This window comes from Hyaena hyaena, unplaced genomic scaffold (assembly GCF_003009895.1).
Source record: "Hyaena hyaena isolate Hyena2069 unplaced genomic scaffold, ASM300989v1 scaffold_218, whole genome shotgun sequence".
Classification (NCBI taxonomy): Eukaryota; Metazoa; Chordata; class Mammalia; order Carnivora; family Hyaenidae; genus Hyaena; species Hyaena hyaena.
Genome location: NW_024080851.1, coordinates 809,221 through 833,597, shown reverse-complemented (window position 1 = coordinate 833,597; position 24,377 = coordinate 809,221). Strand labels below are relative to the sequence as shown.

At 56.9% G+C, this 24,377-nt stretch overlaps 1 protein-coding gene across 3 annotated transcripts in view; it reads right to left on the bottom strand.

Moving 5' to 3' along the window:
- The window catches only part of TNS3 (tensin 3), a 197,954-nt gene that overhangs the window by 160,535 nt on the left and 13,042 nt on the right, over nucleotides 1-24,377 (bottom strand). Inside the window, exon 1 of one of the 3 annotated variants that reach the window (XM_039242961.1) lies at nucleotides 12,421-12,463. The exons of the other annotated variants lie outside the window; for them this stretch is intronic. Coding sequence (XP_039098892.1) covers nucleotides 12,421-12,432 — 12 coding nt within the window. The 5' untranslated portion in view covers nucleotides 12,433-12,463. Of the gene's footprint in view, nucleotides 1-12,420; nucleotides 12,464-24,377 lie in introns of those variants that run through there. 3 annotated transcript variants of the gene reach the window in all.

The window sequence follows — 24,377 nt, the reverse complement described above, 5'->3', positions numbered from 1 at the left end:
AGCGAAATGTGCAGGTCTGTGGAAGGAGAAGCAGTCACGAAGACTGGCGTGTGAGGATTTGTGGTTCCTCCCTAAACCTGGCACGGCTCGGAATCCACTATGCACACTGGTCCGGGAAGTAAATGAGCCACTCATTCACCTACCCAACCCACGTTGGTAGGTAGGGTCAAGGCTCACGGCTGCATCTGATAGTCTTACAAAACTCCGACCTGCCTTAGAAACCAAACAGCAGTCCTTCTAGCCAATCGGTGATAAGTGGCAGACCGTCCCTCCCAGGAACTGACACCCACATGCATTCATGGAGGCCCCACACTGACCACCAGATGAAACCTCAACTCCCTGGGAGATTAAATGTTACCGAGAATGTAACACCAGGATACAAGTGCAGTTGCTTATGTTTTTAGATCTATGCCAGTTCTGTGTCTCAGCACTGCCCTTCCAGGTAGAAATAAGTGCACATGTTCACAAAAGTCTTGTGCAAGAATGGTCAGAGCTGCCTTACGTAATAGCACCCCAGGGGTCCCCGGGGGGGGCTCAGTTGGTTAAGCGTCCCGACTTCAAGTCAGGTCATAATCTCACGATTTGTGGGTTTGAGCCCCGCATCGGGCTCTACACTGACAGCTCAGAGCCTGGAGCCTGCTTCCGATTCTGTGTGTGTGTGTGTGTCTCTCTCTGCCCCTCCCCTGCATACTCTGTCTCTCCCTCCCTCAAAAATAAATAAAAATGCAAAAAAAAATAATAATAATAAGATAAAGAGAGTACCCCAAACAGGAAGTAACCCAAATGTCCACCAAAAGGAGACCGGGCATAGAAAGCATGATATATTCCTACCACGGAACACGGTTCAGTTAGACGCCACAGCTTGCTGATCATACATGTGACGTCATACATCCTGGGTGGGCATCGGAGGCATTACTGTGCTAAACAAAAACCCTCCGACACAAAAGCATACAGCGATAGGATGTTCGTGAACCGGCAAACCAATCTATCTAGTGCCTCAGGGGCAGAGGAAAAAGTGGCCTGAGTTCCGTGACTGCCCCAGATTCCTGCACCAAGCAAGGTCCCAAGACGCAGGGAACACCCACGAAACAGAGTCTCGTGGACCACCTAGGACATGCGGAGGGGTCTCAGCGACGGCAGCCAGCCAGTGAGCACGCGCATGCAGCTTGTGAGAGCATCACGGTACTAACTGCCCGAAATAACAGGCAGAAAGAAGAGACCTCCAAGTAAATAGATAGAGCCATCAGTGAGTGGTGGGAAAGTTTGAGCAGCCAAACACAGGGATCACTGGGTTCTCTGTAAAGGAAGGAGGGGAATCATCGAGAACATAATGGCTAAAACTCTTCCAAATTCTGAGCAAACTCTAAACCCCTAGACTGATGAAACTAACAAAGCCCAAGTGCAAGAAATGTGTCAGTGGAGTGCCTGGGAGGCTCAGGCAATTAAGTATCCCATGTCGGCTCACCTCATGATCACACAGTTCGTGAGTTCGAGCCCTGCGCTGGGCTCAGTGCTGACAGCTCAGAGCCTGGAGCCTGCTTGGGATCCTCTCTCTGTCTCTCTCTGTCTCTCTGTCTCTCTCCTTCTCTCTCTCTCTCTCTGCCCCTCCCCTGCTTGCTCTCTCTCTCTCAAAATAAATAAATGAACCTTTAAAAAACAAAAAAGGAAACCACTCTGCTAAACCCCACCCAGACCAATAAACACAGAGAATTTGGAGGTGTGGCCAGAATACAAAGTTTTTCAAAGCTCCCCCCGTGACTGCAGTTGCAGTACCCCTCTGCAGGATGGTCCATCCTGCATACACACAGGGCACTGTTGGCATGTGCTTCTGCACATGCTCATTACGGGCTTTTTCAGAGACTCAACTTTTTTTTTAATATTTATTTTTGAGAGAGAGAGAGAGCGAGCGAGTGCACATGGGCGCACACGCAAGCTGGGGAGAGGCAGAGAATCCAAAGCAGGCTCCATGCTGACAGCAGAGAGCCCAGTTCGGGGCTTGAGATCGTGACCGGAGCCAAAGCCGGAGGCTTAACTGACTGAGACCCCCGGGTGCCCCAAGAGACTCAACTTTTTGATAGCAGGGCTCCCGCACTCAGGGTCTTCAGAAGCCAGAGCCCCTGGGACAAGCTCAGGACATTAGCAGGGTCCTTCGGTGCCAGAACCATGACCACCACCATCTTCCAAACAGAAAGAGGACGAAAAACTGAAACCACACAGCTTGAGGAAAGGGCCGTGGGCTCAGACCCCGTCTCCACCCATCTCGCGCTCAGACAGGGGCAGCCATTCAAGCATCTAAAAATACAGTCGTCTGTGGCAATGGCCCAGTTGGCACAGGCTTCCCGCCTCGTGTTCCAGTTATTTGTTTATATGCCTTCCCTCCTGTGCTCCATTGCAGGGTCTCAGAGGCAGGACACAGGGCTCTCGTCCATTTGTCTCTGAGCCCCTGCACAGTGCCTGGCACCAGAGTGAGCTTTTGGACCCTCAATTAACACTTGTTGGTGGAATGAATTGGCCCCAGTTCGAGGGCCAACGGAGGAGACTGTGACCTTGTATTCCTTACAAACACCTTTATCCGAACCGGGGAGAAAGAGGCACTGTGCTCCTGCGGTTTTCTGGCCCCGCTGGGCCGCCGCTCAAAGCCTGGAGAGGGAAACAGCAGAGGTGCTGCTGGGAAGCTGATGCCCCTGTCAGTGCCCGAGTCCCCGAGGACGCTGCTCGAGATAGTGTAATAACATCTGCTCACGCTTCATCTGTACATAACATCTCCATTGTGAAATGAGCGAGACGGGATTAGACGCTTTTGTTTTCACCTGATACTTTGCTTTCATTTGGGGGGGGGAGGGGGCAGCAGGGTGCGCGGGGGGGAGGGGTGGCTTCCATGCTGGGGCGTTTAGCAAGCTCGGTTCAGGAATCTAAATTGCATTTAATTGTCAGGAGCAGACAGTTGGAAGGGCAGCCAGAAGGGCTGCCAGGTCCGAGCAGGGCTGCCAGGTCCGCGAGGACTCCCCGAGGGGTACCCAGTAATTAGTGCTGGGCTTGATTGTGAAGTCTCTTTTTAGAAAGAAAAATCTCTGCAAAACTGAGCAAGGAGAAGGCCCACGTGAGCGCGAAGAGGGCACCCCCTGCTCCACGGAAATGCAAAAGTGCACAGACCTCTCTCCAAGTTCTGTGCCGTTCAGGGGGCTAATGTTACAGTAGCGAAACAATGACCCTCACAAAGGCTGAGTCAGCACACCCTGAGAGCTGTTCCCCTCTTCCGGGGTGAGTTCTGGTACTTGGCATTCCCCCGCGAGCAGAAAATAAAAATCAACTTGACCCTGAGGTTCGAGGGCCACGAAATCTTTCTGCAGGGACACAGTGGCCCCTAAATCCGCCCACCGAGAGTTCCACCCATGGCAGCCACAGGACACGGGCGTCCAGGCAGCTGGCCTCCCGCACACCACACGCCACACACAGTCCACAATCTTCCCAGCAAGAGCTTCAGGCTGCTAAACTGAAAATCGAAACGCAGGGCAACCCAAAGTGCCGAGAAGCAGCTGACATTTTGACTTCTCTTTCTTAGACCCTTAGGAAAGTTTCCGGGAAAAAGAATGCAAAAAATGCCTAACTTTTAGACTCAAAGGGCTGCTCAACCCTCTGGGGCATCTGCTCAGTTCAATGCCAACGCTGCGGAGGGCGGTCGCGGGCTGCAGTATGGCCCTGGTGACCTTGCACTATCGCGACAGGCCAGCGCGTCCCCGACATCAGCACAGGGCCAGCGGTCCTCTCTCCCTTTGGAAGAAACGAGGTGCGCCTCGGGGCTGCGTCACGGCCAGTGTCCTGCTTCCACTTCGGAAAAGGAGCCCACGGACGCGTGCTCAAGAGGCACTTGGATTGTAAAGTTAGCCCTGAACTGCTTCCCACTCCACGTGGGCTCAACAGGGCCCCCGCCTCCCGCCAGGCAAAAGCCTGCTTCCCAGTTCAGCCTCCCCTGAGCGCGCACACGAGGTACTCACGCGCGTGCACACAGAAACCCGCAGGAAGGTGCACACTCGCGCACAGACAAGGGCACGCGAGCACACACGGGCGCACGCAGGCAAGGGTGCACGGACACACGCGGGCACATGGACACGCTTCTGCGCGCGCCCGCGTGCGCGCACCGGCCCCAAAGCGCTCCTCTCCGCGAGCCCCCGCGCCTGCGCTCCCAGACTCCGAGTGCCCCGCTCCCCCACTCTCCAAGCCCCGCGCCCCGCTCCCCCTCTTCGAACCCCGCGCCCCCTCCCCCTCTCCGAAAGCCCCGCGCCGCAGCGCCCCCTCTGCCGCGCGCCCCTGCGCCCCCGCACCCACTCACCTGGCGCCGGTGCCGGTGCCGGCGCGCCCGGGCCCCGCGCGCGCACCCTCCAGGAGGCCCCGAGGTCAGGGCGCGCAGCCGCATGGCCGCCCGGGCGCCCGCGGAAAGCAGAGCCCGACCGGGCGAGGTCGGCCGCGGGGGGCGCTGACCCCACTCCCGCGCGCGTGCCGGGCTGGGATGCCTCCGGGGCCCCTGCGCCTGCAAGTCCTAGGAAAAGTTGGACCCCGGCGCCCCGAAAGGACGCAGCCGGCACTTCCACGTCCACTCTACCGTCAGGAGTCAGACGCCGGGAACAAAAGCCAGGCGAGCGAGCGCACGGTCCCCCGGGCGCCCCTCCATCTGACACGAATTAGCCCTCCCTCCCCCGCCCCAGACCGCAGCTCCAGAGAGCAGGCAAAAGGGTTCTCAGCCAAAAGCAGGCAAAGTGGGGAAGAAACGCCTCCCGGGGCAGGGCTGGGGGGCAAACCTTCCGCTGCCATCAGACTTGATTACCCGCCTTTGGCTGCCGGTCAGTTCGACTAGGATTTCAGACCTCTCCAAGAATGCCAACCCAGGGCGCTTCACAGCAAACCTGCCGGTTCATAGGCTTCCAGGTCGTTAAGATCCGAAGTATGGTTCACTAAACCTGCATCTGTAATGCTCAGTACCCCTGGCAATCGGCGCAGCTAGCCAACAGTGGGTTTGGGGTGGAAAAAAGGAAAATCCCAATGCAGAAAGGCTCTTTCCAACGTGCCTCTTCAACGGAGGAAGCAGGGAGCCCTCCTCCCTAGCGATGGCTGAGGACCGTGTGTGGGTTCCAGCAAGTTCGCAGCTACTGACTGGGGGGGGGGTCCTCCCAAAGGGGGGAGCTGGGATCCATCCCCGCTCTCTTCCCCACCTCACCATCCTCAGGATGGTCCAGCTGCTGGGCAATCACATCCCGTTTTCCAGAGGAAATTTAAAACCCCAGGCATGGGAGGTGAAGATGACCCGGAGGGTCAGGGCAGAGAGTCACAGGAAGAGGAAGCTAGACACCTGGAAAGTGAAACAGTCACTTAGCCCGAAGGGCAGCCCATAGCGCGACTGGATGCCCAGACAGAAACAGTTCTCTTCCTAAGCTGGCCAGACCCTCCACGGGACTGAGGGGACACGGCAGCCACAGCGGCTCTCAGCTCGCTGGCCTGCCTCTGTGCTCGGCCCTACCCGCCCCCCACGCACCACAGCTCAGCCCCACGTAGTTCTAACACTGTTTCACATCTCTGATTCCGAGAGCAACTCCAATGTCTTAGCGCTGGCGGGGGGGCCGGGGGGGGGGGGNGGGGGACTAGAACAAGGCCTTTATGGCTAACACATGTGCGAATTCCAGCCACGGATTCAAGGCCAGAATTAACCTCTCTGGTTCCGGCACTGAACATCCATGTTCCCGTATTTGCAGAGAAACAGCAAAGCGTCAGCCACAGCCACAGACACACACACACACCAGCATCACGCCATTCAGATGCAGAGACTCGTTTATTCCCATGGCTCCCACTCCTCAATTTAAGCCTCTCTTCATTCATTCATCATTTCCGAGATTTCATTCACTATTCAATTCTCTGGAGCGCATTCAGACTTGAGTGTTTTGCAGACATTTCTCAGTCCTGTTTCTTTTTAATTTTTTTTCAATGTTTGTTTATTTTTGAAAGAGAGAGGAAGACACTGAATCCGAAGCAGGCTCCAGGCTCCAAGCTGTCAGCACAGAGCCCTACTCAGGCTCCTGAACCGCGAGATCATGACCTGAGCTGAAGTTAGACGCATAACAGACTAAGCCACCCAAATGCCTCTCTCTCTCCTGTTTGTACTACACATCCCTCTCGCCCACTGAGGGACAGGGGACCTGAGATGCCATTGTTTCTGATTCCCCGACATCTAACACAAGATGGGGTGCAGACCAGTGTCTAGGCGTTGAGCCGGAAGCCCATCATTCTGCATTCTGGGGGCGCACGCTGCAGTGGCTAGCCAACAGCAGGTGCCCCTCAACGTGGTGAGGCTCCCTGACCTAGAGGCCGGCCTCTGGGCCTGACCTGGAGGACCCCACTGCAAATGAGTGTCAAGTGCATAGGAATTCCAGTGCCCAGGCCTGCAGATCGCAAAACACTCTTGCATTCATGGGGACACACCAAAACTCTTCTTATTTGAAAGGTACATCCTTCAGGAAATCACACTTTATAACTCTTCGTGGATCGGATGCACGTGGTTCATATCACTCGTGACAAGCGACAGGTGAGAATCATCAGGTGAGACCGGGGGCTTTGGGTCCAATCCAGAACACGAAAGCCCAAGTGAGCTCCCCCCATACAACACTGGGGGCTCTGCCCTGCTCCCCATGCTGCCAGCTGGCCGCTGCTCCACCCCCCCTCCCCCCGGGCCGTCCTACAGCGACCGCAGACCTGTGGGGCTCCTGGACTCTGTGCCCTGGCGGGTGCTGGGGCCTCACTCAGGGCGCCCCAGAGTTTTCCGATTCCCCCTTGTTGAGTTAAAACTGCGGACTTTCTGGGCCCGGCGCAGGGCCCGTCTCCCACGTGGCCTCCCTGACAGCTCACGGCCCCACACCCACCGCCCCGCATCCTTGGGCCGACTCCAGCATGGCCATCTGTGCCTCGGCCCGCAAGGTCTAACCTTCGTCTGGGGTTTTCCACACGACACAAGTGGGGGCAATAAACGCAGGGCAGAAATGAAAAAAACCCGATTCGCTGTATTTTCCATGACGTCAAGGCCGGCTGCTCAAGGTCCGTCCCAGCTCACCATCCGCCCCCGCACCTTTGGCAACAAGCTGAAGCAGCTGAGTCTGGGGGTGCCTGGGGAACCCAGGAGCCTGGCCGGGTCCTGACCCCCGGGGCTCTCCCCCACAGCCCAGCCTGCATAGGACGGACCTCAGGGGCTCCGGGGTCCAGACCATGAGGGCAAGCTGCACCCTGGGCACCGGGTCGGAAGCTGAGACCAGACGGGACGGGAGCCCGGGAAGAGGCCGGAGCCGACATAGGATCGGGGTTCCCTAGGGGAAGGTGGGAGTGCAGGCTGCTCCCCACATATCCCTGCCCCCACACGCTCACAGAGCCATCCAGACACACCGACAGAGCCACCCTATGCCTGGCGTGGCTGGGAGAACCACGCCCCTGATGGCGGAGACACCCCCACAGGTGCACGAGGGGTGGTGGGTCCACTAGCGGGAACATCAGATGTCTCCCAAACGGGAAAGAGTAGGAAAACGCACACGGCGTCTCAGAACTGAATGGGCCTGGGTGGTATTAAGGTTGGGCCAGGGGGCGAGCACCAATGTGGGGGGTGGAGAGCCTGGTCCCAGGACACAGTGGCACAGAGGGGGCCTGACCCCAGCATTGGTGGGAGGACGGGAGCTGCATGATTGGGGGTCCGGGGAGCCCCCTGCTGCAGCCGTTTACAGTGCAGGCAGAGGGAGACAGGTCAGAGGGGAGGGGTGTGGGGAGCGGAGGACACAGGAGGACGGACCAGGGAGGCATGGCCGGGGGGGGGGGGGGGGGGGGGGGGGGCAGGAGAAGCAGAGCCCATCCCTCACCAAAAGGGACTGGGAAAGAGTTTCAGGAAACGCCACGTCGCAGGCCTGAATAGGACGCTGGTGCGGCCTGTGCTTTCCATGGAGACAAAGGTACGGACAGAAACGAAAACTGACATCAGTGTGCATGTGCACACACGCGTGCCCACTTCCACACCCGTGCGTGCATCACCCCGCACCCCAGCTCTGTCCACGGCGAGGCGGGGAAGTGGCCCCCAACAGCAGAGGCCACAGCCAGCACCCAGGACTCACTTTAACCCTATTTCCGAGGCACCCGGGTGGCTCACTCAGATAAGTATCTGATTTGGGGTTTCAGCTCAGGTTGTGATCTCACGGTTCGTGAATTCAAGCCCCACATCGGGCTCAGCACTGACAGCTCAGAATCTGCTTGGGATTCTCTCTCTCTCTCTCTGCCCCTCCCGAGCTAGTGATCTCCCTCTCTCTCAAAATAAGTAAACTTCAAAAATAAAATTAAATGAAGTATTATAAAGTAGAAAATAAAATAGAGTAGAATAGAATAGAACAGAACAGAATAGAATGGAATAGAAACAGGATAGGATGGGATAGAACAGAACAGAATAGAATAATCCTGTTTCCTGGTAAAAGAAACCAGGGCCCCTGGTAGACATGGCTGATTTCAGGTGTGAGGGACGATACAAACAAACCTACGACATCTTGTTTTCATTCTGGGCCTTTTTTGCCAGAAAGTGAGGGAATGCTCACGGAATGACGGCCGTGTCTGGAGGACACCGGAACAGCCCCGCAGAGGCTGACAGGACCAGACACAGCTTGAACATCCAGGCAAACAGGGCTGACGTTGGATTATAACCCCAGGAATAAAGTCAGAACCCAGCAGTCCTGCTGAGAAACAAGGGAGCACATGGCAGGTATGAGAAGGCGCCCACATAGTCTCGAGGCACCTCACTGTCTAGAAGGACAAGGGGGGACGGCAGTGGGACGTGCTCAGAGGGGGTGCTAACCGGGGGGTGAGGCATACGTGTACGTTTCAGGTTCTACACGTCGTGGGAACTTGCGGAGGAAAACCATCACCCGCCATCTGTCACGGTCACTCCTTGGATGTAGCTGCGCTGTGTCACTGTAACAGGGAACAGGGTCAGCCGGCCACAGAGAAGCCTGGCCGTGCCCCCATCACAGGATCGGAGGGACCCAGCCTTCGGTGGGACCTGTCCCCACGAGAGCTCGGCTGGACGGCACGGATGAGGGCACAGGGCCCCAGATCCGCGGCGCCCAGGAGCTGGCTGTGCCCGGGCATCCGTGGAGGGCTCGCCAAGCATGGCGGGCAGACGGCTCCTGTCTTCGCCCCCTTCCCGGAAACACGACACTGTCAGAGGCCAGGCATCCAAGCAGGTCCACACTCAGCTGGTCCCTGGCTTGATGACCCTGATGCCAGGCAGTCTCCAAGAGCCACCTACAGCACTGTCAAAGCACCTGGCCTCAGGTGACAGAAAAGACTGCAGTTCCAGGGTTTTCTGAGGCCAGCAGGTGGCTGGTGGCCTTTGTGTGCAGAGACCTCCGGGCACAGCCTCTCCCCTTGTGCGGAGGCCAGGACACCAGCCACGCTGGGCCCCTGCTGGCTCTCAGGAGGCTCTCCTCCTCCTTTCCCTGCTCCCTCTGCTCCGTCCTGGCCCCAGGAGGGTGACAGGACCCAGCGGGCCCTGAGGGGAGCTAGCCCCAGTTTTCTTCCTGACTCGGCAACACCAAGGAAGCCCCACATGTCCCTCTCACTGCCGGTGACAGGGCTGGTCCCCAATCACTGCCAGAAGGGGGAGACGGGCCGCTGGACCAAAGGGGAAACAGAGTTCCAGGACGTCCCGGGATGCGTGGAGAGCCAGAGAGCTGGCTTGCAGTGTCCCCCAAAGAGCACAGGCATGAACCCTGGACTCGGGACAGGATCATACTGGCGTGCTGCCTGTTCGGAGCCCGACCCAGGACGATGCTCAAAGCGGGAGGTGTGAGCCACTCGGGAAGGCGCAGAACTGTCAGGGGTTCCTTCCCCAAACTCTGCCCTTCACACCCACCTTTCTGAGAAAGTCACAGCAGGGGCCCAGTAACGCTACTGCGGGGAGTCCCCAGTGGAGGCCAAGGGCCCCACTAACCGAAGTGTCTCCACACCTTCTTCCACATCTGGCGCCTTCTTCCAGAAGCACGGGGGTGACCTCTGACGCCCTCAGCACCAAGGCGTCGGCGATGCGGACAGAGCGAGCACCTGTTCTCACTGCCCCGTTCGTGCGCGTCCGACCCGCCCTCGAAAACATTCAGAAAAGGTGCTCTCTCTACAAAAGCGACCTCGGAGGTGGGGGCGTGTGCTCCGCCCCCATCCTGCTCAGGAGGGCAGGTGCCGCTGCCCCCCACGCAGGCACACGCCTTCCTCCTGCCTCCACATGGGGGACTGGGGTGAGGATGGGACCGGAGGACAGAGGAGGGGTGGGTGAGGCGGGGAGCTGCACAGACCCCTGAGCCCCACGGACGCCAGGCTCTGAGGTTGTGGGCTCCTGCCCAGGGAGCGCCACGGCCTCAAATGCAAACCTAAAGGGAAGAAGCAAACCCCACTGGGCGCCTCTTCCCGGCTTCCATCCCGACTGGCAGGAAGCACATCCTTCATCAGGTGATGGCAGAACTCCCCCCGCCCCCAGGGAGGGTCCATCTGCAGGAGGGGCCGGACGGAGCAGCAACCCTCTGACCAGTAAACGGACACGTGTTCTTGCCTCTGCAGGGAGATGGCCCAGGGGAAGGGAGCTATGGGGGGCCTCGGGGAGCCTTTATGGCACCCACAGCCTGCCTGAGGCCGAGCCCCCCAGCATCCTAAACCCCGAGCACCCCGGCCTCCAGTCAGTGCTCACGGTCCCCACGGAGCAGACCCAGGGCACACAAGCTCGCAACCACCCAATCTTGTCCGGGCTTCCCTGGAGGCCTGGCGGGGGCGCCGAGCGAGCAGCCTCCGTTAGCCTCCAGTCCCCACCAGCCTCTCTGCATTGACACTTGCCTCCAAGTACAAGGACACCCCCGGAATCAGCTAGTTTCTGGGCAAATCGGCCAGACCCATGGAGCCAGGATGGGAACCCTCAGTTCCTTCCCTGAACCAGGGCTGTGGGGACGCCCCCTGCCTTTCACTGCGCTCCCCACTCCCGGCAATCTGACGGATCTCAGGGGGACCTTTCCTTTTCCACAGAGGAAAACCTAGGTCCCGGTCCAGGCCTGGCAGCCAGTCTCAACAGGCCAGACATGGCTGGACATTCTCCGCCCCCCAGACAGGCCGGTTCTGGGGGACGCGATCTCTCGGAGGTAAATCGAGGCTCTGGGAAGGGAATCTGCCCTACCACCACCGTGGCCCCAAACCCGTGCATTGCGCCAGGCAGCTGTGAGGACGGGACCCATGTCCGCTGCCCGCCAGTATTTCTTCCCCATGTCCCCACAGGCCTCTGACCTGCAGCCGGTGACACTTGGCAACCCTGCACACGCCCTGCTGTGCGCTGTGGCCCGGAACACCTCACCCCGAGAGGCTGGACCCGCAGAGGACACACAGACACGCCAGGGTGCTCCCTGACCCGCTCTGCTGCTGTGTGACCACAGGCTTGCCAGCAACCACTCTGGGCCAGTTTCTTCACCTGCTGACGGGCACGGCAGCATCACTACCCACCTCCACGAGTCCTGAGAAGCTGACTCCACATGCTTTCCTCCCCTGCCCCCAGCTCAGGGGGCTCCAGAGGGACGAAGATAAAGGAAACTGTTTGCATCAATATGGACCCATTTCTAACTCCTCATTCCTGGGCGGGTGTTGAGGCAGCGCTGGGGGCCCCCTTGGTCGGAGGAGACGGGGACTTTGGGGCAGCTCCCCTGGTTCTTGGTCTCCCTCAAACTCAGGGTGGCCAGGAACCTTCTCTCTCTTCCTCACAGAGAAGGTGTGAGCCCACCCGGCCTGCTGCCCAAAGTCTATTCACAAAGGTAGCTGGTAAGGAATCTGGAGGTTTGATTTGTCCTTCCCACAGACGGGGACCCGCCCCCTGGCTAAGTGTGATGCTCCCCCCGTCAAGCAATCCCCACTTCACCCCAATCCAGCCCCGGGAAGTTCCCGGCATGCGAACCCCACATTTCCAGGAAATCACATGACAACTTGGAAACCAGAAACAACATCTCCGTCCGTGCCCAGAAGCAGGAAGGGGAGGTCCGCGTGACCGGCAGGCCAGCGGAGACCCCGGGCCTCGGGCTCCCCGGACGCCTGGCCGGAGGGTGGGGGGCAGAGGAGGGGGACAAGAATGCAGAGCACTTGGGTGCAGACACTGCCCAGTGCCCCCGAGCCCCAGCAACAGTGGGGCACAGGATGACAAAGAGGGGCCATGCTGGCTAGTGCCACTGTCTGTCCACTTGTTGATTCAGCCCGAACACGGCTGAGCGCCCGCGACGCCCCAGACAGGTGCACACGGACAGCCACAGCCCTCGGGAGAAACCAGCCGGCAGGGACTTCAGTTCCCGCCTCACGGCCCAGGCCCTGACGCTAAATGTTCCTTGCTCAGTCTCCTACCTGAGCCACCATCCAGGGACACAGAGCCAAGTGACCTCTGGCATTCACACGGGACCCAGGCCTCACTCTTCACAGCTGGGCTGAGCCTCCCTGGGGACAGTTCTTCATTCAACTGGCTCCTGCTGGCTCCTGGCCCCTCGAGCCATCAGCCCAGGGGGGCTGAACAGTGCGTCTGCCGGGAACTGCTGTTGGTCCCCACCTCCTCCCCCCACCCCTCCCCTGATTCCGGAAAGGTTAGTCATGTTGTGCATGTAATTTTAAAATCTTCAAGTCAGTAAATAAAGCTTTTACATTTTATACTTTTGAAAAGTTTAAAAGTTTCTTTGATTTTCAAATGAATACTCTGTATTAGAGTCATAACACATAGGATAAGTAAATTCATTTCCACCCTGGAGTTGCCAGATTTAAAAAAATTTTTTTTTTGATGTTCATTTATTTTTGAGAGAGAGAGAGAGAGAGAGAGAATGTGAGTAGGGAAGGAGGAGAGAGAGAGGAAGACACAGCATCTGAAGCAGCCTCCAGGCTCTGAGCACACAGCCCCACGCGGGGCTCAAACTCACAAACCATGAGATCATGACCTGAGCCGAAGTCGGATGTTTAACCGACTGAGCCACCCAGACGCCCCTGGAGTTGCTAGATTTTAAAATCAACCAACACAGTCTCATTTTTACAACTAAGATAGATGAAAAAATGCTTACCTGCCAAAATTTTGGTTCAACTGCTTTCTCACTCAACTTACGCACCCAGAAGGCATTTAATCTGCAAATCTAAATAACCACAGTTGGATGAATTTCAGGCTTGGTTTTTAATGCTCTATGAGCAACCATTTATAAAGGTGCCCCAACGCCTTTTAATGACATCATTTCATTCAGTGCCACCAAGCATGAGCCTGTTACGCCCTGGAAACCGAAGTCGAACATCACAACGACATCATCTGGCAGATGAACTTGAAATTGATTCTGGCTAGGATAGATGGGTGACGGATGGTGACGTACGGATGGGGATTTATATTAACCAAACTTACCGTGGGTACCATTTTGCAATATATACTAATACCGATCCACTTTGTTGCACACAGACACTACGATCACGTCCTGTCAATTAAACCTCCATTGTAGAAAAGTAACGCTAAAGGTCAGAAGAGTTTTTAATCAGTTCAATTTGGGAGAACAGAAAATCTACCGGCCAAGGTACACCTAGTGGGGAAGAATGTGTAGAAATGACCATGAATTGCCTTACTGACATCCCTCTGTGACTCAAAGGCCCAAATTAAGGAAGATTTCACAAAAGTATTAAAAAGGAAAGAGCCCACATGCATTCTGGGCTTGGGCTTACTAAAGTACAAATTCAAAAGTTAGAGAGTATGTTATAGGACAGGATCGTCCTCCTCCTCACCCTCCCTTAGCATGAGCTATTCCAGGTCAGCGCCACGTCAGCACCGGGCTTCTCCTGTGGCATCACTGTCTGTGCCCAGCACACAGAAGCGGCACGGCCCGTGGCCGGTGTCCCTGAGCGTCCCCCTGCCCCTCAGGGGCCAGACCGCGGGCCTGCCCTTGCGGCGTGCACCAGGGTGCGCCTGCTAAGCACACACAACTGGCAGCGCAGGTGACTGGGGGCCAATAAAGACAGGCGCCAGGTTTGAAGGCGGCGGTCACCAGAGGCCACAACCTGCAGTCACACCCATATCCTATCTGCTGCCCTTTGATTTCTGATTAGCTGACTGACAGTGATTCACAGCGACCAGTCACCCGCCCATCATTGGCTCCCCAGTTTACTGTGTGGGAGGGACTGAGGGAAGATAGCGCCTTAGGAGGGGTGGTCCCGACGGCGCCGGGTGCCAGGCTCAAGGTCAGACTTGACCCTGGCGAAAACGGGAAGTTGAATGGGAGGCTTGTAGCCAAAGGAGGGAGCAGCAGGGGTAGGAGACAGGGGTAACTGAGGCCACCTCCAAGGGGTCAGAATGGCCCTGGCTGCGCTGGGGACTAAGGGCCATTCGGGGCAGGAACCTTCAGAGGTCATGGGCACTGGGGCTCAGATGGGCCCCCATGCTTTCACGAAAATCTCTCGTCTTGGTCAGGAGGACACCCCTGAGGGCAGGCTGGGGGTGCCCTCCAACTCTCAGGGTCTCCTCTGCATGGGCACAAGGTCACGGGGACACCTGTCCTTCAGCCAGGTCCCCAGGTCCACGCTGTGCACCTGCTATGGAAGCTGAAGGTCAAGGGCACAAGCCAAGGTCACCACCTGCAAGGAGGATTCAGGGTGGCCTCCAGGAAGCCTCCCCATGGGGGTGCTGCTTTCATCCATTCATTCATTCACCCATCCACTCCTCTGACCACCCACCACTCTCCACGGTAGGCACCCGTGGGTGTATAGCTACTCTATTCTCTCTCTTTTTTCTTTAATGTTTTATTTTTGAGACAGAGAGAGAGCACGCGCGCGTGCACACACATACACACACACACATACATACACACACACACACTACTGAGGGAGGGGCAGAGAGAGAGGGAGACACAGGATCCCAAGCAGGCTCCAGGCTCCAAGCTTACAGCACAGAGCCCAACGCGGAGATCATGACCTGAGCCGCGTTCAGACACTCAACCGACTGAGCCCCCGGGGCGCCCTGAGCTGCTGTGTTCTATGCACACAGCTCAGCTGCTGCCCCAGTGCAGGCCACTCGGTGCTCGGACACCCTCAGCAGCTCTAACCCGAATGCACACACAGCAGGCTGCCTCCTGCCTTGAGCCCGGCCCCTGCCCCCGAGGGATCCGGCTCTCGCTCCCCCATGGTGCAGCTTCTTCCTCCCGGCACTGCCGTCCCCAGCAGACACGCACCCCAGCTTTAAAGACGGGCCCCCTTGGGCCGCACCTCCCCTCCCGGCTGCCGGCCTATTTCCTGCCGGCTACGTCAGTGCCCACTATCCACCATCAGGTTCACTGGTGCCCAACCGGCCACTGCGGTCACACCCACAGCTGAGTCCACTCCAGTCAGAGGCACCTGACTGCTCCTTCCTTCCCTGGTTTCCTGTGTCCTGGGCACGCCTCCCCTCTGGCCAGACCGGCCCTGGTTCCCTTGGGGGGGCCTTGCCCCCTGGTCACCATGAAGTGTCCTGGACCCTCCCTTGTACTCCCCCCACTGCTGCCACCCCCAGCCCAGCCTACCAGGGGCTGAAGCTCCCCGTCCCCTCCAGCCCTTCCTCCTGAGTTGGGTACCACCCACTCCTCACCTCCACTGTGCTGTCCCCAAGGCATCACGAACCCCAGCCCTCCGAGTCCGAGTTCTGGATTTTCTCCCCAAACATGGCCCTGGTTTGCAGGGCCACCACCCTGTTCCAGGCCCCAGCAAGCTGACAGTCTCCTCATCTGCAGGCCAGCAAGGTGCATCATGGTAACCGGATCAGGATGTGACGACACTCTGGCACTCCTCAGCTTTTGCAAGAACCCCTTTAACAAAAAAACCCAGTGTCCTGGGCCCACAGACACCTTGAGCCAGCCCCTGCCCACTCAAACCTGCTTGCCTCCCCTGCTCTTTCTCTAAGCTGCTGGGCTAGCTGCTGCCTCAGGATGTTTGCACATGCTATTCCCTCCGCCTGCAACTCTCTAATGTCTGCCAAAGCGCAAGCTGTCAGGCTTTGCCCGACGCCCTATCCACAGTCCACCACCTCTGCCCATGCTTGCTCACCCTTACACCACCTTTTCCTTCAGGTCCTTATTACTATCTGACATCTTACCCTGGGGTCACTGTGCACGGAACGGGAAGTCAGCCCATACACCCCTTTCGCTCCAAGGGCACGGCCCAGAGGCTGCACCTGGCTGCTCCCAGCAGGGCACCCACTTTGGTCTCCATTCTGCCTCCCGTTTGGAGGCACATCATGTCATCCCCAAATGTCCACACTGGTCTCCCCAGCGGAGCCCACCCAGACTTGGTCTGTGATCCAGACAGAAATGGAACCGCTTGGGAGGTTCTGGGCAAAGGAGCGCCGGGATGTGGCTTGCAATGTTTACAGTTTCCTCGGGCTGCCCTGTGACCCAGAGAGAGGACAGAGGGGTGGCAGAGTGTGACCCAAAGCCCCCTGCCAGGGACAATGTGGCTGGTGGCTGGCACCGGATGGGGGCAGGTGCCCGGCTAGAGGCCGAGGCAGGTGGCGGGTGGATGCCCACAGACAGGACGGTCCTGCCCCACCGCGGTGTTCACACGGCACTCCAGAGATCACGAGGCCGCGGGTGTGCGAAGCCTGGGGCTGGGCAGAAGGGAAGGCCGAAGCACGGGCTCCACACAGTTGCCGTCAGCTTCCGAACTCCGGCCAAGGGCCAGGGGCTACTCGGGGTCACACCCAGAAAGTGATCTGACCCTATGTGATCTGTACAGAGAGCCCCAAAATCTGTCCACGCTCCCGGCCCGGCCACTGCACCCCTGGGACCCAATCAACAAGGGTTCTGAGGACTAAAGCGCCTGTCGCCAAGCGGTGACCACGCCGTCCTCGCTGATGGCGGAAGGGACCCGAAGTCCACCCACCGGGAGGACACGGCGTCCCCGGCACCTAGCACACGGGACGCATCCCACAGGCAAGGAAGGAGGAGGCCGCACAAACCCTCAGATGTAAATATTATGGAAACATGAATCCTCTCCTCACAGAGAAGAGACAGTAACGATCTCTGCTTGTTACTGGGAGAAAACACACACTGGTATGTGGGCGGCTGGGCGGAGGTGGCCATGTATCAGTGCCAAGGACACGGCAGCCTCCGGGAGGGGCACCGGGGCTCCCTCCCCCCCAATCCCCAAGGCACTGTGGCCCCTGCCTGTGAATCTAGGACGGGGGAACTTTGCACAGACCCTGAAACGCGGCAGCGTGCCGGCATGTCTGCAGACCCCTCCCAGGCACATTTGTCTGACACACACCCCAATGCGTTTCTTTTTTTTTTTTTTTTTTACTACTGTTCCCCGAGGCTATTTTGGCTGTGAGAGAGATTCTAACAAAATAGCAGGGATTTGACAAATAAAAGAACTACTTAAATAGACGTTCCCGTTCAGCGTGCCAAGCCCGGAAGCCAGGCGGCCGTGCAGCTCGTGAGAACCAGCCTGCCTGGGAGCTCGGAAAAATAGCAATGACCTAGATCCCCGCTATCCGGCCTCCACTCCAGAATCCACAACACATGTACACACGTACCCACACAAGCACGGACCCACACACATATGCAACAGTGCGCGCTGGTGTGTACCCACATGTACACATATACACACAGCATCGCGTGTGCCTGTGTGTGCACATACACGTGTAACGTGTGTGCACTCATGTGCTGTTACACACGGGGTGTGTGTGCATGTGCACAATTATGCACGGTATTTGTACGTGTGCAGTTATACACAGCGTATGTGTGCATGTTCAGTTATATGCGGAGTATGTGTGTGCATGTGCAGTTGTACATGGGGTGTTTGTATGTGCACAGTATACATGGCATGCGTGTGTGCATGTGCCGTTATACACAGCTACACAGCATGTGTGTGTGTGCATGGGCATGTGCAGTTATACACAGTGTGTGTGTGCATGTGCAGTTACACACAGCATTGTGTACACGTGCAGTTATACACAGAGTATGTGTGTGTGTGCGTGCATGCGCACGGGCATGTGCAGTTATACAGTGTGTGTGTTTGTGTGCATGTGCAGTTACACACAGAGTGTATGTGTGTGTGTGTGCGCACGGGCTTGTGCAGTTATACAGTGTGTGTGTGTGTGTGTGTGCATGCGCAGTTATAGAGTGTGTGTGTGTGTGTGCGGGCATGTGCAGTTATACAGAGTGTGTGTGTGTGTGTGCACGTGTAGTTATACACAGTGTGTGTGTGTGCGTGTGCACGTGTGTGCGTGCACGGGCTTGTGCGGTTATACAGTGTGTCTGTGCATGTGCAATTATACAGAGTGTGTGTGTGTGTGTGCACGGGCATGCACAGTTATACACAGTGTGTGTGTGTGTGTGTGTGCAGTTATACATGGCATGTGTGTGTGCAGGCATGGGCACAGTTATACATGGGGTGTGTATGTCTGTGCATGTGCACAGGTATACATGGCCAGTGTGTGTACATATGCACAGTTATACATGACGCACACACAGCTGCACAAGGCACCCACATGCAGATACACGGGCATACACGCACACGTGCACACACCAAGGGACGCTGAGACCATGTCTACCTGTAAAGCACGTGGGCAGATCTTCCCTAGCCCCAGTCCCTCTCCCATAAAATACCCCCACGGACTGATGGGCACTGGGCACTTCTTTAGGAGATTCTGGAAAAGATTTTACTTATTTTTAATTTATTTACTTGGGGAGGGAGAAGGGCAGAGAGAGGATCCCAAGTAGGCTCCAAGCTGTCAGCAAAGAGTCAGACACGGAGCTCAATCCCATGAACCGTGAGATCACGACCTGAGCCAAAATCAAGAGTCAGATGCTCAGCGACTAAGCCATGCGGGCACCCCTGGAGAAGCTTTTAAATCAAGATGTGATCTTTTATTTAATGAAACTGAAGTTGGCGATCCTGAGGAGGTCTCCTGGTTGGTCTTAGATCCCTGTCCTGGACACGGAAGGCCATGACCCCCGGACGTGGTCTCCCCTGGCTGTCCGCGGCCACTCTGCGCCCCACCGACACCATGTCCAGCCTACAGCCCCTCCCAGAGCATGCAGGGTCGGATGCTCTGTGCAGCCCACAAGGGTGTAATCACTATTTGCTCGAACTTCTTTGTGTGAACCCCCATCATTGGGCCCTGCTCTTGGAAACAGGTGCACCTCTAAGTCCCCTCCCCCAGTGGAGCAAAGCCACAGCCCACCCCCCAGACAAAACCAGAAAGGACAGGACCAGATGTCCGAGGTGATGCAGTGCAGACCCCAGGCTGGCCCTTCTGTCACCTCCCCAGACCCAAGGGCCAAGGCTCCTCCCACAAGTGCTCCAGGGTGCCTTGGCAGGCGTGGCCCCGGTGGGTTTGGGTGAGGAGGGCACTGACCTGCAGCTCAGAGGGCTGCCCCCATTAAGAGCACTCCAGGAAGGCCGCCCAAGAGCGGAAGGGTGAGCGGGCAGGGGACGGAGCGCCGTGATGGACCCCCCGATCCAGAGGCTCCGACCCTGCGGAGAACACCATCATCGGAAAGGTCTGGAGCCACCCACGGGCTCGGGCGCATCTGGGAAAGTTTCCAGCACCTTACTCAAAACATGGGTCTACTTTCCTGTCCCCGGGCTTCTTCCCGACAGGAACAAGAAACACAGAACGCCCACTGGGCCCCTGCGGGGCCATCCACAAACAGGGGCCACCGGCACCGTGACCACAACACCGTCACCTTGACTGTGACTCGCTCCCGCTTGCTCTGAGCTCACAAGGCAACCTTTTCACCCAAACACGGGCCACTGTAACACAATCCCCCGCCCGGCCAAGGCCTTCCTCTTCCAATCCCGAGACCACAGGAAGTGGATGTCCACAAAGGCATCTGGACACAGGAGGGACTCTTGTCTGTCTTCACTGTCGCCACAACGGGGGACCGCGAGCTTCGTGGGGAAGGAGGAGGTGGGGATGCTCCAAACTTCCTCGGGCAAACCCTCCCACAAAGAATCATCCCACCAGGGACACCGCGAAGAGGTGGCATCCAGTTTCCAAAGACGGCACCACAGAATCTTCAGGAGAAAGCCTACAAACTGAAAAGTGCCCTATTTTCAGAAGGCCTGGGTGAGCGGTGGGTGGTGAGCAGGCCAGGCCCTCAGGACATCCTCTCCTCGGTCTGTCTGTCTCCCACAGATGAGGGATGAGGATGAGGCCCCAGCAGATCCTCTGGGAGCACAGGGCTGACGCTTCCTTCAGGAAAGATGGGAGAAGGGCTTCCAGGCCCAGAGCGTGGGGTGCTCCCTACTTACTTCCGGAGAAAGGGGATGTGCTGCCAGCAAGCCGCAGCAGGCCCGGGCACCAGGATCAAAGAGGCTGGCCCAGCTCCCCGCGGTCCCGCCAGGAATGTGGCTCCCTCCCTGTTTGTCTTTGCTTCTCGTAGCCGGCGGCCAAAAGCAAAGCTCCCTGGTCCTTTCAGGCCCACTGGAGGCTCGCAAAGGATCCACACCCTTGCCCTGGGTGCTCCCAGACTCCCCCAGAAGCGTCCCTCAGCCCCTCAGCTTGAAAGCTCCTATCCAGAGAGCACCCCTCCTCTGCAGCAAGGGTAGGAGGGGGGTGGGGAAGGGGGCAGGGAACAGGCTCTGGGCTTTCGTCCTACAGGGGCGGGGTTCATCCACACCACCTCCTCCATCACCCCCTTTCAGATTCCAACTGGCTCGTTTCCTCGCTGAAAACATTGGGGTGCCAGAGTGGCTCCGTCTGTTAAGCGTCTGACTTTGGCTCAGGTCATGATCTCACAGTTTGTGGGTTCAAGCCCCGTGTCGGGCTCTGTGCTGACAGCTCAGAGCCTGGAGCCTGCCTCAGATTCTGTCTCCTCTCTCTCTGCCTCTCTGTCTCCCAAATAAATATTTAAAAAAAAGGAAAAAAAAACAAAAAAGAAAAATTGGGGCAGAATCACCCCAATACCAAGTAGCACAGGGAAAGGACAGAGCGGTGGCCGTTCTCCCATCTCTGGACACGCCAGACAGGAAAACCCAGCTCTAGCACCTTCCTCATAGGGTTAGAGGTTATGCCCAAGACGGGGAGGGGAGCAGGAGGGGGCTTTCCGGAGCCTGCCCATGGGCCAGGGAGTGGGGAAACGGTCAGGAACCTGCCAGAGCCCAAACTGCTCCCTGGGAGCTTAAGGGGGCCCCAGAGGCAAACCCCAACTTCCATTCGCAGGGGCTGCTCCCTAACCTTTCAAGTCCCACGTCGTCAAGTGCATCCTTCAATTGATATGAAACACTGGGGACTCACGCTCTGATTTACTAAGGGGGGGGGGGGACAGACACTCCCCCAGCAACATTATGACGCGGACCATCTGGTGAGCTTCAGGGACCCTCTGGCACGGGTGGTGACTCAGATCCCAGGGCCGCGCACCAAGAATGGAGACCCAGAGGCAGGGCCAGGGAGCTGACCTCCCCGTGTGATAACCACCGTGACCCAGCAAGACCAGTCAGCCTTCCCGCCCTCCTGGCCTAGAGTGTGACACCTGACCGGCCCCAGCATCGGGGCACCAGGGCCTGGAGACCGCTCCCCTACAGGCCATCTCTGCCGCGCGCCCCCTCCACCAGTGCAGACACAGCTGCAGGGGGTGGACACAGGACCAGCAGCCTGGACAGTGCAGGAAAGATGCAGACTGGGCCACCAGCAGGGAGAGGAGATGCAGGAGGGGGAGGGGCGCAGAGGCGCGATAGGAGGGCAAACCTGGGGAGGGGTGAGGTCCCGCACGATGGTTTTAGGGCTACATTCCTGCCTTGCAGAGTCTTAGAAAATGTCATAATAGGAGCACCTGGGTGGCTCAGTCGGTTAAGCGTCTGACTTCAGCTCAGGTCATGATCTCGCAGTTCGCAGTTCGTGGGTTCGAGCTCCGCGCTGGGCTCTGTGCTGACAGTTCAGAGCCTGGAGCCTGTTTCAGATTGTGTCTCCCTCTCTCTCTGATCCTCCCCTGCTCATGCTGTCTCTCTCTCTCTCTCTCTCTCTCTCTCAGAAATAAATAAAACATTAAAAAAAGAAGAAAATGTCATAATAAATACTATTTATTTATTTTGGGGTTTTGAGGGGGTTTTTAGTGTATTTTTCTTTTTTGAGAAAGAGAGTGAGCAGGGGTGGGGCAGAGAGAAAGGGAGAGAGAGAACCCTATGCAGGTTCTGCGCTATCAGCACAGAGCTTAATTCGGGGCTCGAACTCATGAACCATGAAATCATGACCTGAGCTAAAACCAAGAGTCAGACGCTTAACCAGCTGAGCCTCCAGGCGCCCCTAAATTCTGTTCCTAAAGGCAGCCCTCACGCAAACAAGGACCACACTTGCTCTTAGGAAGCCCCTCCCCCTGAGCTCAGGGGACAACAGGCCGCTCCCTGGCTCATGCTGGCAAACGAGGTGGCAGCCACCGTGTTGCAGAGTCAGAGACACTGAGGCTCAGGTGGACAAGGAAACAAGAACTTCAGGTACTAGAAGGAGGCGGGCCTGACGGCTGACCCTAACCTCGTGTCCTCACCCACGGCCGGCTGCCTGTTGAAGCCACGAACCTCCGAAGGCGCCATCCACACACACAGCCTCTAAGGGCCCGGCGGGAACCCAGGCCTGGAGCCTCAGGTCTGCCGATTGGCATCCGAGCAAGGACTGTGCTTCCCAAGTCACCTGCCCAAGGGCCACGGGCTCCTGTCCTGACTCCCGACTCCTGACATCACAGCCCTTCCAGAAGCACCCCCCCATCCTGACATCACAGCCCTTCTGGAAGCTTCCACCCAGGGGAGCCCCTTGAATGTTGCCTCCCCCCCACAGCAGGCTTCCCTCTGCTACTGCCACACATGACCCCTTAGGCCAACCTCTAACCTGTGACTTCTGTGTCTGCTCCCAGGGACTGTGGGCTCACCTCCGTGTGACTCCACTGAGAGTCCGGGCCGGGTCACAGAGTGAGGCCACCATGGGGCTGGACACTCAGCCTGTGTCTCCTGAGGGAGCCCTAGATGGGGAGGTGCGGCCTCGGACTGCTCAGAAAGTCTGTCCCCGTAGGAACATCCTGCTGCTCCATGTTGGGGAGAGCGGAGCACAATCGCCTCTCTCCCCTTGACCAGCCCCCCAAATAAACAAAGGAATGTGGCCAACGTGGCAAACTGTCCAGTCAGTGTGAAGGTTTCCATGGAAGGAGGGACCCCCAACTCCCAGAATCCCGAGGACGCCTCCCCTTCCTGCCTCCCTGGCAGCGAAGCCACAGAAAGGCCCTGAGAATTTTCCTAACGTCCAAGCTGAGACCTGCAACCGATGTTCCACGTGCCCAGGATGTGGCCCCGAAGTCCGAGGTGCCTCCCCCTGAGAGGGCAGCTCCTGATGTGCCTCCCACCTGTCCCTCCTGTGGGACACCTGAGCCCCGTGCACAGGACAGAGTCTGTTCATCAGAGGCAGGGGACATCTACGTCTCCTCCCGCACCGGCAGCCACCTCTGGCCCGCGTCAGCCCTATGTGGGGCTCTGTGCGGACAGTGCGGATCCTGCTTGGGATTCTCTTTCCCTCTTTCTCTGCCCCTCCCCCATTCTCACTGCCTCTCTCAAAATTAATTAAGTAACTTATAAAAAAAGAAACATGAAAAATCCCAAATAAATAATCTAACTTTACATGAAGAAGAACAAGCAAAACCCTAAGTCAGTAGAAGGAAAGAAATAATAAAGATGAGAGTGGATATAAATGAAAATGAGACTAAAATTTTTTTTTAAATATCAATGAAACTAAAAGCTGTTTCTCTGAAAATATACATGAAATCAATAAACCTCTAGCCTGACTCATCAAGGAAACAAAAAAGGTCCAAATATATAAAAGAGGAGACGTTACCACCAACATCATGAAATACAAATGATCCTAAGAGATTGTTGTTTGTGCTACAAACAATTATACACCAACAACTGGACAAATTCCTAAAAACATACGACCTTCTCAGACTGAATCACGAAGAAACAGAAAATCTGAACAAACCTATTAAAAGGAATGAAAGTGAATCCGCAATTTAAAACCTCCCAAAGCACAAAAGTCTAGGACAAGACAGCTTTGCAGATGAATTCTAGCAAACATTTAAAGAGTTAGCACCCATCCCCTTCTCAAATTATTCAAAAAATATAAGAGAAAGGAATGCTTCCAAATTGATTCTATGAAGCCAGAATTATCCTGATACCAAAGGATCTCTCTCTCTCTCTCTCTCTCTCACACACACACACACACACACACACACACACACACACACTGACAGGTCAAAAACCCTGATAAACACAGACACAAAAATCTTTAAAAAAATACTAGCAAACCAAATTCAATAGTACGTTAAAAAGGATCATTCACCACC